At 40.5% G+C, this 12,253-nt stretch overlaps 1 protein-coding gene across 10 annotated transcripts in view; it reads right to left on the bottom strand.

Annotated features, from left to right (window-relative positions):
* Positions 1-3,631: 3,631 nt before the first annotated feature.
* Positions 3,632-12,253, bottom strand: part of wnk2 (WNK lysine deficient protein kinase 2) — a 42,305-nt gene continuing 33,683 nt past the window's right edge. For 5 of the 10 annotated variants that reach the window (XM_035520430.2, XM_035520429.2, XM_035520431.2 and 2 more), the window contains 11 exons: positions 12,023-12,226; positions 10,969-11,822; positions 10,707-10,764; positions 10,435-10,502; positions 9,512-10,089; positions 8,963-9,210; positions 8,522-8,737; positions 7,967-8,068; positions 7,046-7,090; positions 6,214-6,461; positions 3,632-5,758 (listed from right to left, as the gene is read on the bottom strand). In XM_035520430.2, the coding sequence (XP_035376323.1) occupies positions 5,483-5,758; positions 6,214-6,461; positions 7,046-7,090; positions 7,967-8,068; positions 8,522-8,737; positions 8,963-9,210; positions 9,512-10,089; positions 10,435-10,502; positions 10,707-10,764; positions 10,969-11,822; positions 12,023-12,226 (2,897 nt within the window). In that variant the 3' untranslated portion in view covers positions 3,632-5,482. The other 5 variants (XM_035520432.2, XM_081705578.1, XM_081705579.1 and 2 more) reach the window with 5 other exon arrangements.

The raw sequence follows: 12,253 nt of genomic DNA, 5'->3' as shown, positions 1-12,253 counted from the left end.
CACTCCACCCTTTCTGTCACTGACCTCTCTTACAGTTACACTGGACTGACAGATCCAAATATGGAGGCTAACATGCCTTTTACTGATGGCTAATGACAAAACAGGAAATGCAGACTTGTTCAATGGACATGATTGCTTATCATGCAAAGACAAGCAAAACAAGAAATGCAGAAGTTAAAGTTCATTTTCCAAACATATCACCTCAAAGATGGAATGAGGTTTTGAGTGGGGTTTTGGAATGACCAGCAGCAGTATGCATTAGAATTGCATAGTAACCTTATTTGTGTGAATGGTCTCGTATTGGGTAGGCCTACTGTCTTGAGGATCAGCTGATATTTCATACTGGCTGATGCTATTTTCAGTGAGCATTATGTGTAGTGGAAATAACTTACACATTATATAACCTGAATGAAATATTTGAAATAGGGAGTGGGACAGCCCTGGGACAGCCCTGCTACCCTGTACTGAAAGGAGGAACTGTCACATTTTTTCTTCAGTCTAGAAAAGGTTTCCCTGCTAATAAATTACTTATGACCCAAATTTGATAAAGAGTGAAATCTACTCATTTTTAGTCAATTGTATATTTGCCAAAATAATAAAAAGTGACCATCTTTTTTTAAGGTTCTTATTTGTCTCTCTCTCAGGTTTCTGTGGAAAACAAAGAATTATTTGACTCTGATGATGCACTTTATTAAACTGTATCAGGCTCTTAAATTTATGTATCTCTCCTGGTCCACTTGGAATTACCACTAGCAAAATTTCAGATAGACAGGCTTTAAATTTTGATGGTTGGATTGAATCTATGAAAAGATTCTTTTGCTTCAAAGGTGCTTATCTATTTTTGGACATATACTCTTATACAAAGAATATTTAGTAAATATTGCAGTTTATAATTGTATTTCAGTTAGTTTTCAGTGAGTACATTAAAAAAAATGTTTTAAGCTAACTAAACAGAAATCTAGCTAGGCAGATCAAGTTTCCTAATGAATCTCCTTCCTTTTCTTTTGGTAACTTCTATCATGGCTAGTTAGCTAGGCTAATGTCAAGAGAAAAAAAAACTCTTCAATCTAGCAAGAATATGCAGCTGAATTTCCCTCTTTTTCAGTTGATACTTTCTGACTTTTACCTTATCCTAACCTTCAAGAAAAAATAGGAAATGTTTGCTAACATTTCTTTCTCATTATCTAGCTAGCATAGCCAAAGAGTAACATTAGCTTGACAAGTGCTAAGTTACGTTAGCTAGTTAATACTAGGTTTGCCTTAGTTTTTGCTTGGGATTTAACTGATTTTTTGTTTTGACTGTCTAGCATTAGTTGATAATGGAGTTTCCACCAGGATCCTCATTGCTCATTGTTGAGCATTGATGAAGGAGAACACCATCCCAACTCCCTGTACTTGTATCCATCATGTGTTGGGATTATCCTCAGGGGTAAAGTTTTAATGGACAGTCTTTATGACCTCCCACAAGTTATGTGTCTACCGTTTGGACTCATTCCTACTTTATATCTCAACTACTCAAAGTGTATGTGCTACACCTTTGAATTCATCCAGCAAATAACACTAAACTTAGGCTAGAATAAAACAGTTGGCCATACTAGTTTTTGATCCAGCAAACTGAGGATTGCTGTTAAACCAACTTCTGACTTGACTTGTTTTTGAGAAACAAAGAAACAACTGGTCTTATAAAGCTGTTGTATAGAAAGTAGTAAATATGTTCTAATATTTACACTGTCAGGTGGTTTTCTTCTTGAATCTCATATTTTTTATCCAGCTCTTAAGGTAAGGCAACGTTTCTCGTTGATGAATTAAAGAAAAAGAATTACATCAACAAGTTAAATTCTACAACTGTGTTTGACAGCCCATTCCTCAATTTTGAAAGTTTTTGTCTTACCGAGTGATGTCCTCTTTTATGGAACACAATACTGGAGTTAGAAGACATGGTTATGATGAAAAGAATTTATAAAGTTGCTGAAATGTTGCATACTGAGAGTGTTGGCAATACTTCACAATGCTCCTGAGGTTCAGGTAGTCTTAAATAGTATGGTGCTGATGAGGAGCAAGTGCGTATGATTGGTAACTGTGGTGACTGTTAGAACTCCGGGGATGGGGACTTCTCGTGGCCAGCTGTGTGTATCGCAGTTTTAAACTGACAAATTGTCACCTATATGAAAACATTTATGGCTGTTGCTCTTTCCTAGTAAAGAAAGATTTGATACAGTTGATCTGATGTCATGCTTGTCTTTGCAGTTGTGATCCTAGAATCCTAGAACCTTTAATTTAGAACATGCTGGGCATAAAACCATTAGTTTGCATAAATTGATGAGTGAGAACAACTTAATATAATCATTGCAACATATATAAGCAAGTTATATCAGTTGTGCAAGAATTACTTTAACCTAAAAACTTGTTACAGCTACACAACATGTTGAGTGCTTATGGTTTGTCTACTTAACTTCAAGACATTCCCTTGTTCAAATGACTGAAAAAACGAATTAAAGGTAGTTAATTTGAGGCAACAAATTGCCACAAATGATTTAAGTAATTTTAACTCATTTGGGTTTACAGTGTATATGCTTCCCCATCCAATGTTAAGAAAATGAATTAAATTTAAATTTAATTGGAAGAACAAAACACATTAAGTCACTAATGGGGACATTTATAATTAACTGTCTTAAATCCTACATAAGAGAGATCACTACTATGTGGTTCCATATCCTGAATAGCTTATTTAATAAATGTAGAGGTTTAGATTTTTTATTAAAATCACACACTAAGGTCTTATTTTGAGTTATTTAAACTCCCAAAAAACACTTAATAATAGACTTATTAACTGGAAATATTAACTATAATCAAATATTAATTAGTATTAATCTGTTAAACCTATTTGGTTTGAGCATTCAATTTCTGACCAACTGGATAAAAATGGTGATTTGATTTTGTGACTAAATTTCAATTTAGTGTTGAGAGAATTTGCAAGAATATATAAAGCTTCAAAATTCTGTCATCTGTTAATGATCTTCTTAGTGGCAAATTTGCTTTTGAAAATACTTGTAGTTTCTTTCATTCACAATGTGAAACCACTGAAGAATTATTTTCCTGTGAATATATTCAGCATTTTGAACTGACACTGAAAAATGGTTTTCCAGCTCTTACTTCAAATTACTTGCATTTCAGTATGATGTTTTTTGTTAATGACCTTTAATGACCTTACTATTCATTTCTTTAATAATACTGTAATTATATTATGTCCAAATTGTACATCCCCAAGTGTAAAGGGAGTGATAAACTACCAACATTTGTCTCGTTCTACGCTGAATTTCATCATTACATGATTGCTTTGCATTTCTCTTATAACAAATTGGCACTTAAATTGCTGAATGTGTACAATGACATTGATAGCAAATATTGATATTGATATTGATAGCAGACTGATAGCAAATATTGATTGATAGTTTTGCCCAGACCCCTGGTATATGTGTTTATATGTTTTGCTTATCTTTTTATCTTTATAATTCCTGCCCTTACTTGTTTGCATAATGTGTTGCTGCATTATCCAAAATGTAAAAAGCCCATGAACACCAAAAAAGTCACTTGCCAAAAAAATAAAATATCCTCCCCCAAACAACACAGATAAGCAATAAAGATTTAATGTCTGTGCTTATGGGATTACAGTATCCAGACTTCATCTTAGTCTGCAAATACATGAAGAGCAGCCTGCAGGATAAGCATAGGTATTTTAGTACAAGCGTATAAGAGCAAAGAATCTAAGGGCAGGAAATGCATGTGGGAGCATCTGCATAGCTAGGTTACAACAGCAGAAAAGCTTACCAAAAGCACTCTTCTACCTTAAAGTTAATTAAAATAGCCCTGCAACTGTACATTGCACAATTATACACCTTTTTAACTTCTAAGAAGAATCCTTATTTGTCATGTTATTGAATAATAATGTTTTCAACCTATGTCTGTGGAGTAAGGCAGTCTTACATAACCCTGATCTCACTGGGGTGGGTAGAAGGTGGATACAAAGCATTTTCAAATACATGGATGACTGTAAAGTCTTTTGTAACTAGAAAACACACACAAACACATTATATTTTATGAAATGTTACATATGCTGTAGCAGACTTAAGTTGTAATGCAAACTGTGTGTAGGTAGAGAGGGCCGCTCTCTTTTGCCCAGAGCACTATTCACTATGTCTGTGTGCTTCCACCTCAGTACACATATAGCGTTCTAGCCCTGCTTGCCAGTCCAGTTTCTCGATTCCTCCTATACCTGCTGTGCGTGCATTTCTGCTTCTCTGCACCTGAATCATAAGATAATTAACGAGCCGTTCATGAGATGGCTGTGCAGTAGCAGGCTAGACAGCAAAGCCCAGAACTAGGATTGAGAAACACAGGCATATGAATTTACATGTACACTGGATTGTTTGGATTCCTCTGTCACAGCTACTAACTATCCGGCTGACGATGCCAGATTGACAAATTTAACATTAACTGCGCTGTCAAAAACAGTCATGGGTCCAAAACAATTTGTTATTTACAATGTAAATATAGATCCTTTAAAATGATCTTGACCAACTACTCACATAATGTCTTGTGTACTCAGTTGAGTACACAAGAAAACAGCAAGATTGTCCTTTGTGTTTCCAGACTCCTATTACAAATACATTTCTCAAACATTTCTGAAAATAAGGTTTTCTCAGTGAAATGGTATTGCTGTTCACATAGAGCGTCCAAACCTACTGTTCAAGGCACTCTTGAAAACTCTTTCAGGATTTGTCCATGTTTCCTTGGGGCATTATAAGGATGCTACATTTCCAGCCATGTCTCAGTCCAGAATACATGAAGCATTAATGAGCCAGGACAAAATTGAGATTTTACATTGATGGTTGTGACTGTGGCTACATGCTGAATCTCTCATTGGCTTGTTTACATATGAAATGATTCTGTATTACAATACTATTTACATATTCATTGCAATTATTTTAATTAATTTGAAATTAGGAGCTGAGTGACATGTCAATATGATTGTCTTATATACACTTATATACAGTGAATGACTGTACAGTAATGTGTGATCATAATAAAGAGTGTAATTACATAAAGATAAGTTTATAAATGTTCATAGTTCATGTTGTTACCACTGGCAGGTTATGCACACAAGTAGGCTTAAACTGATAAAAAAACAAAACAAAAACAAAACACTGTACACCTAAATATGGACAAATTTCAAAAACAGAGCCTTAAAATATACATGCTAAATGTAGATAAATGATCTGGTGTAAAGGATACATCTATATTTACATAATTTGTTGGGTCAGTTACATATACAGTATTAGTTATACAGTGCATGCCTATAGGAGATTCAGATAACAGAGTACATTAATGGGCTGTACACACTATCATGTCAAACAGCGCTTTAAGGATACTGTGGAGAAATTCAGCTGTAGGCTACAGTGGGAACATCCATCAGGTGTAGAAGCTACAGGGTCCTGTTGTGCAAGTGGTGTGGAGGAGGTGATGTTTTCCAGGTGGGAAATGACAACACTCCCTGCCCGACGGGTGTGGGTAATTCAGGCCAGTGGGTGATGTAGAGGGGTGACCCCAGAGCCTCTCTGAAAGGGTAGCCATGCACCGGGGGTCCATCATGGAAACCAGGCAAGGGGTCAGCTGTCAGAGGGCAGGTGTGGGAATGGATCCTGGGCCAGGAGAGGGGCAGCTGGGAAACTGCTGTTACAGCTGCAGATTTTGGGAGTATCTAGAGAAAACCAAGGTGATGAGTGAAGTGCAGGAAAAGATATGGCTGTTTTGGTGTTTCACATAGTAAAATTAGCAATTGTATGGATAATTATAGCAACAGAAAGAAAAAAAAACTAGAGCAGACAAATCCAAAAATGGCAATCCCAAAATCATAGAGTAAGTAATCTAAAAGCAATGAGGAAACTGTTCAGTGAAACTAACAATTCCTAGCAGTGAAAGGTAGAGGAGGGGGAGATTTATAGGTGAGACTAATGGAGACAATATGAGACAGGTGTATGTAATAAGCTTGTGTCCAGTGAAATAGTTCAGAATTCTGGGAATGACTGCTTAAAAACCTACCATGACTAACAATGAAGACCCCAGAATTTAATCTGAACATTAATGACTGGCACCTGTAGGCATTCATTATTTAGTAGCCATGGTAGCACTTATATGTAGAGCTATGTTCCTCACCCCTGCAGTGCTCTGGCTCCTGGTTCTGGCAATATACTGACAATTCAGGTGGAGTGAGCGAGAACGTGTGGGGCTCCACGCTTCCTGAACCCATACCCCCACCAGGCTCTGCAGCTCCACAGGGAACAGGTCAGATTTATTGTTGCTGTTGTTAGTCTGTGCCTGAGCCAGGCCCACAACTGAGTGGTGGGGAGGTGGCGTTGAGCCAGGTGGCATCTGGGGTTGATTTGATGCACCTGGAGGAGACCCTGAGAAATCAGATATTAGTGTGACTAAGATGTGTGACAATGCCCAGCAATGGTGATCATATAACCAGGACTTCTGTTCATGATCTAATAGTGACCAGAGGTGCTCTGATAGTGACTATTCTAATCACAGAGAAAATTCTAGTATCTCAAATTTCAAAGAAACTCACTCCTCAAAAAAAATCTAACCACTGCTGAAGTCCTAGAACTTCAGAAGCATTTTGCTTCTCATAACGGACCTCTGAAACATCTTGTTTCTTTGGAATTGTGTGCTATGCTGCAGTTTTTACTACTACTATCTTTAACCACAATACACTGCAGTTACTCCCTTAAAACCTGCAGCTGAATAGTTTTGTGATTAAGAGATTTCATTTATTTTTCATATATAATAAAATGTAGAAACTCTTGAAAAACATGTTTTCACTTTGTCATTATGGGTGATTAATTGTAAATCTATGGATAAAAATGGCAATTTTATCCATTCAAAATCACAACACAATAAAGTGCAGCAAGTAAAAGGGTCTGTAAAAAAGATACTTTACCGCTATATTTAAGAAAAGCAATTGTGAAAGCAAAAGGATAGTTACTGTTGCTGCGCTCTTTCCCCAGACAGATGCGTTTCAGTGTTGACCCTAGAGAACAAAATTCACCATTAATGGTTCAGAACTACTATAAAACATAAAATAGATATAACTAGATATAAAACATAACATTTTTAAATTTGATCTAGACTGTTTTATCTGATCTAGACTGATCCAGCTCTACAGTTTGGGTTTGAGTGATGTGTTGAATTTAGGTTTGAAGTTTGGGTTTGCGTGAAGTCTAGAATTGAAGTTTAGGATTGAATTAAGTCTTGAATTTAGGTTTGAGGTATGTGTTTGAGAAGTCTTGAATAAGGTTTTTCAAAGTGTCTTCAGAACATCTATGGCATTTGGCAGATGCTCTTATCCAGAGCGACTTACAAAAGTGCTTTGTCACAGAATGCATCCTAGCAAGTACAGTAGGTTATAGCCAACGTACCATTGAACTGTGTAATTTCAATGAAATGAATATGAGAAAACACTCTGGGAATGTAATATAAAAAAATATTCATACTGATTAAAAATATTTAACACAAACAGAAAAGAGGATGAACAATTATGGGATGAATAGTTACATTGTTCAGACTAAGGCTATTCACATAGGAGTGAATTAAAGTCAGCAGAACATTAGCTCCACTCTGTTCAACTCCTTAGAAATCACTACCAACTGGGAATTAAGAACTCTGGTACACATCAAAAACCCAATAAAAACACTGGCACTTTGAAGCCAACCACAAGTGAACTTGAATCAGATACAACCCCATTATTCTTTAATTCTGAGTATAAAGGGAAGGAATAACAAAACAAGCACTGAAAAAGTAGACCGAAGTAAAAAGGAGGACACCCGTGTGAAAAAAGAAAGAGATGCAGGTAGGGATGCCAATCAATCAAGGGGTTGTTGGAGTGGGATAGGAAAGAGATACAAACAGATGGAGAGAGAAACTGGTCCGTTGAGGAATCTAGCACGTGGTTTACTGCTAGTCTTATAGGTCCTCGTCTCAGCTGCTGGGGGACAGGCAGGAGGCCAACCTGTGTGCCGGAGAGCGGATGAGAGGGAAAAGAAGAGCGGATGAGAGGGAAAAGAAGAGCGGATGAGAAGGAAAAGAAGAGCGGATGAGAGGGAAAAGAAGACAAAAACAAAAGGCACCATGAGACCAGGAGTTCCCACTAGAGTCCTCGGCTCTGTTCCAGCTGCACCAGGACCATATAGAGTGATCCACATGTGATACAGGAAGCTGACAGTAGTCAGAGAAACCTCGTTAATATACACCAGAACATCCGTGCGGTCCATTTTCTGCTCCTATGCAGTAGCCAAAAAAATAAGCATAAGCACATATTAGAAAAATAGATTGCAGTTTTTATATTTATTTTCTAAAAAAGTAAAGGTTTGGGGTTTTGTTTTTTGAGCTGACTTTGCAAAAGCATAGCAGTCTTAATTCCTAATCTTAACTGTGATCTTAAATGTTCGCGCTGCATGCTCACTGTGTCCTGGCTGGCTGTAAGCTCCTGGTCTGTCTGCAGTCTGCAGTCTCGCGTAGATGTTGTCGGAGGACACGGAGCCCTTGAGGGAGCAAGGCTGCTGGGTCTGGACAGGGTGTGAGATTGAGCTGGGGAGAGTGGCCGTTCCTGCACGAGCTCTGCTCTCGGGCAGCTCTGAGGCCCTGACTGGAGACCCGTTTAAACTCAGAGCAGGCTCACCTGGTGGAGAAAACAAGGGAAAAAAACCAAATGTCTTATTTTTCATCCAGAATCCTAATTTGTAAACCACTCAGACAGAGAACATGCATGCAGTTTTCAAGTAAGTGACAGGGTCATTTATTGTATATATAATGCATAGCCATGACACTATATGCATTTAGATTATCTTGAAATACATTTAAGACATTACGCTAATATTCCTTGAGATCAAAGCATCTGACTCACTGTACTTTGCAGCATCATTGACTTTGCCGCTGTCACTTGTTTTCGAGACGCTTCTCAACTGCTGGACAAGGGGACTGAGCAATTTACCAGCCCTGAGTTTGTGCTTGCTGGCTTTGCGTCTGCGTCCAGCAGGGGGCACCGTGGAGGTGAGGCTGAGGCCAGGCGGGGGTGGCTTACCAAGCCGTAAATAGAGCAGCTCGATCTCCCCACGCTGGTGAGCCTGCAGCTCTGAAATCTCCTGCATATGTCTACAGGAGAATAAGAGGTGTTAGGATACAGCCCCGACTCGATACTGGAGAACGTTAGCACAGATCAGCTCTGATTTTATTGACTTTAACATACTTGTTTGAGTTCAAGAAGGGCTTGAGAATTAGCTAGCTGGCTTAAATCAGGTGAATATAAAATATATATAGTGCACAGGTCCAATGGAACTTAAAACTCCTGTATTAGCCACACACACACACACACACACACACACACACACACACACACACACACTCCTTTTTTATTTCACATGAACTCTCATGCACCCACAAGCTCAGAACTCACTTCTCCCTCAGCCTCTGTAGCTCTTTCTTTATGTCTGACTCCTCCATCTCTGAGTCGTTGTCACTGCTCATGTAGGAGCAGTACATCCCGCCCTGCCTGCTTGGGGAGTCAGAGCTCTGCACGCTGCTGCTGCGGCCCGTGCGCCTCAGGAAAGCCACCGCCCTCTTCATGAGGTCACTTCCTCTCCGCTCTGAGCGTCCTTGCCGAGACGGGGTGGAGGCAAGCATTTTGGCTGGGCTGCTCTCCGCCCCGGAGTCAGAGGACATGAGGCGGGTAGGAACGTCCGCCGGGGCCGAGGTTTGTGCCCGTGGCAGCGAACCCTGCTTCATCAGAGACGGCGGGGCATCCAAGTAGAAATCGGGCGGGGCGGAATACCTGCTGCTGTTTTTACTGCGCGTGACCTCATCCTCCGTGCTCGTCACTGAGAAGCGGCCAATGGCGCTGGCTGGCATGGACGACTCTAAACCAGCACTGTGCTCCCCAAAGAAGGCACTGGGGTGTGCCGGAGAGGCTGTGCTGCTCCAGCTTCGCTGCTTCCTTTGTTGTTCAGACAGAATGTCAGGAGGGCCAGGAATCATCTGATTTTTCAGTTATTGGCATAAAGTGTAATTTAGGGAAACAAACAGATTTTAAAAAAAGTTAGACAGCAAATCACACGAGGGTGCTGGGACTAATATTGCATGACAACAAGTATTTTCACCATTTATCCAACTTAATTAAATGGGCTGTGCCTAAATGAATTCACAGCAGAGAAAATTCTGCAAATGTAAGTAAAAGTTAAATAGGGTTTTTTCATATTTTATTAAATCTATGATACACAAAACGCTTTGCCATGTGAACTATTCATTGTTTTTTTTTTTAAATAATATTTGTATAGTAAGCAGGGTGACACTGGACTTTGAGGATTTAGAAGAAGCAGGTACCTTAAAGCGACTCCTGGAGCCCGAGCAGGAGGTAGAGTGGGACATAACATTTTTCTTTGACACCGTGACTACAGAGAGAATTACTTTTGGTTACTATGAGCATCATATAATGCATAATAAAGGTTATTTCTACATATTAAAAATATTTATAATAGGTGTCATATTTATATTCAATTTTACATATTTATATTCTGTTCCTTGTTTTGTCTGAAGGATAAACCTCTGTGTGACTGTAGAATACACAGTACAATCAGCAAAAGGTTTTGTTATACCACCAACTGCGGAGTCACTGAGCGTGCTCAGACTGTCCACTCTCTCAGGGATCTGTGGCTATGAAGAGACAGGGACAGTGTTCAAAAGACCACAACTCCCAGAGTTTTTCAATTCCCTCATAAAAATATTTTGGAAATTCACATTAGTTGTAGAATCCCCTAAACCTGGAAATGCTATGGGAAGGTGTCTACAATTACTCCCTCAATGTTTTGTAACAGGGATATGGGGAAAATCAAACCCTGGATAATGCAGTAAATTTACCAGCTGCTCCCCTGCCCTCATCCGGCCCTCTCCAACGAGGCTGGGGGTGCTGGTCCCTGACCCTGCTGTCGCACACTCTGGTCCTGGCGGAGAATGGATGTACTCCGTCCCCGAGCCAGGTGTCTCAGCCATGGTACCTGATGGGTACATGGGCACGTATTCCTGATACAGCAGGTTCCTCAGCTTTTCATCTAGCGTCTTTATTGTGCTGTCCACAAACCCTACCCGGCCCCGCCCCTCACCATCCGATTCATTGGGGGCAAGGTGGTGTTGTGAGGGGGCAGGACTTTGGGGCAGCGATGGGGCCTTGGCACCACCCATAGTGGCAAAAGGCTGCTGCCGCACAACGGGGTGCTGGGCACGTTCTCCGTGGGCAGCCGAGACAGACTGCAACTGCTCACGCGCGGACAGGCCATCCTGTGGGAGCGGGGGAGTGAGCGGTGAGGAACGTGTGGCACCTGTGCTCACATCCAGCACTAGTGGCATGACTAGTGGGCAGCAGGGAACGGTGTCCGAAACAGGTGCACCACAGACGAGCTCCGCCACCGGCTGGGCCGCAGGGACCGTCGAAAGCGAGCTGAGTTTTCCATTCTGGGCCTCATCCATGGACAGAGAGCTGCGCAGGGCTGTGCCAGGCTGTGCGTGCTGCACTCGGAACTGGACTGAAGTCAAGGTGCTGCCATCTTCTGGATGGGAGGCATTCTGCGCTTTCAGGCTGGCAGGCAGGGGAACCAGCGGCACCGGAGAGAACACAGCCAAGGATAAGGGGTCTGTGGTGATCAGAGAGAGTGGGCTGCAAAATCCATGAGCATCGCTATCGCCAGATGGGGGCGCTGTGGCATAGCCTTCTGAGTCTGAATTACAATAAAGCGAATATACGGGATAAACAATCTGTTAAATCCATTCAGGAGATCATTACCAGCTGAAACGTAACTATTAGTACTCAGTAAACCAATGCTTAAGTAAAATAAAAAATATGTGAAATGCGACCTAAATAAAGAGTATATTTGCATCTTTGAGAATGTTACTACTGACAAAATAAACCAGCCATTACCTATAGAAACAGAACCAGATGCTGTGCTGCCCTCTAGTGGCTGTATTGAGGCAATGTCAGGCTGAGCAGCAGCAACACCTTCAGTCAATGTGCTGGTTGAGGGTATCTTTGTAGCTGTAGCTCCTTCTGAGGATGCCTCCTCACTTGCTACAGGAGGTTCATCCACAGGGCAAATAATGAACCACCTCTTACCAGTATGGAGCACTGTGGGGGGAAAAGTCAGGCAAGGAC

The sequence above is a fragment of the Electrophorus electricus genome, chromosome 22, assembly GCF_041902795.1.
Source record: "Electrophorus electricus isolate QZ-2024a chromosome 22, ASM4190279v1, whole genome shotgun sequence".
In the NCBI taxonomy this organism is placed as follows: Eukaryota; Metazoa; Chordata; class Actinopteri; order Gymnotiformes; family Gymnotidae; genus Electrophorus; species Electrophorus electricus.
The sequence above is the reverse complement of the archived record's forward strand: the minus strand, read 5'-3'. Positions and strand labels throughout refer to the sequence as shown.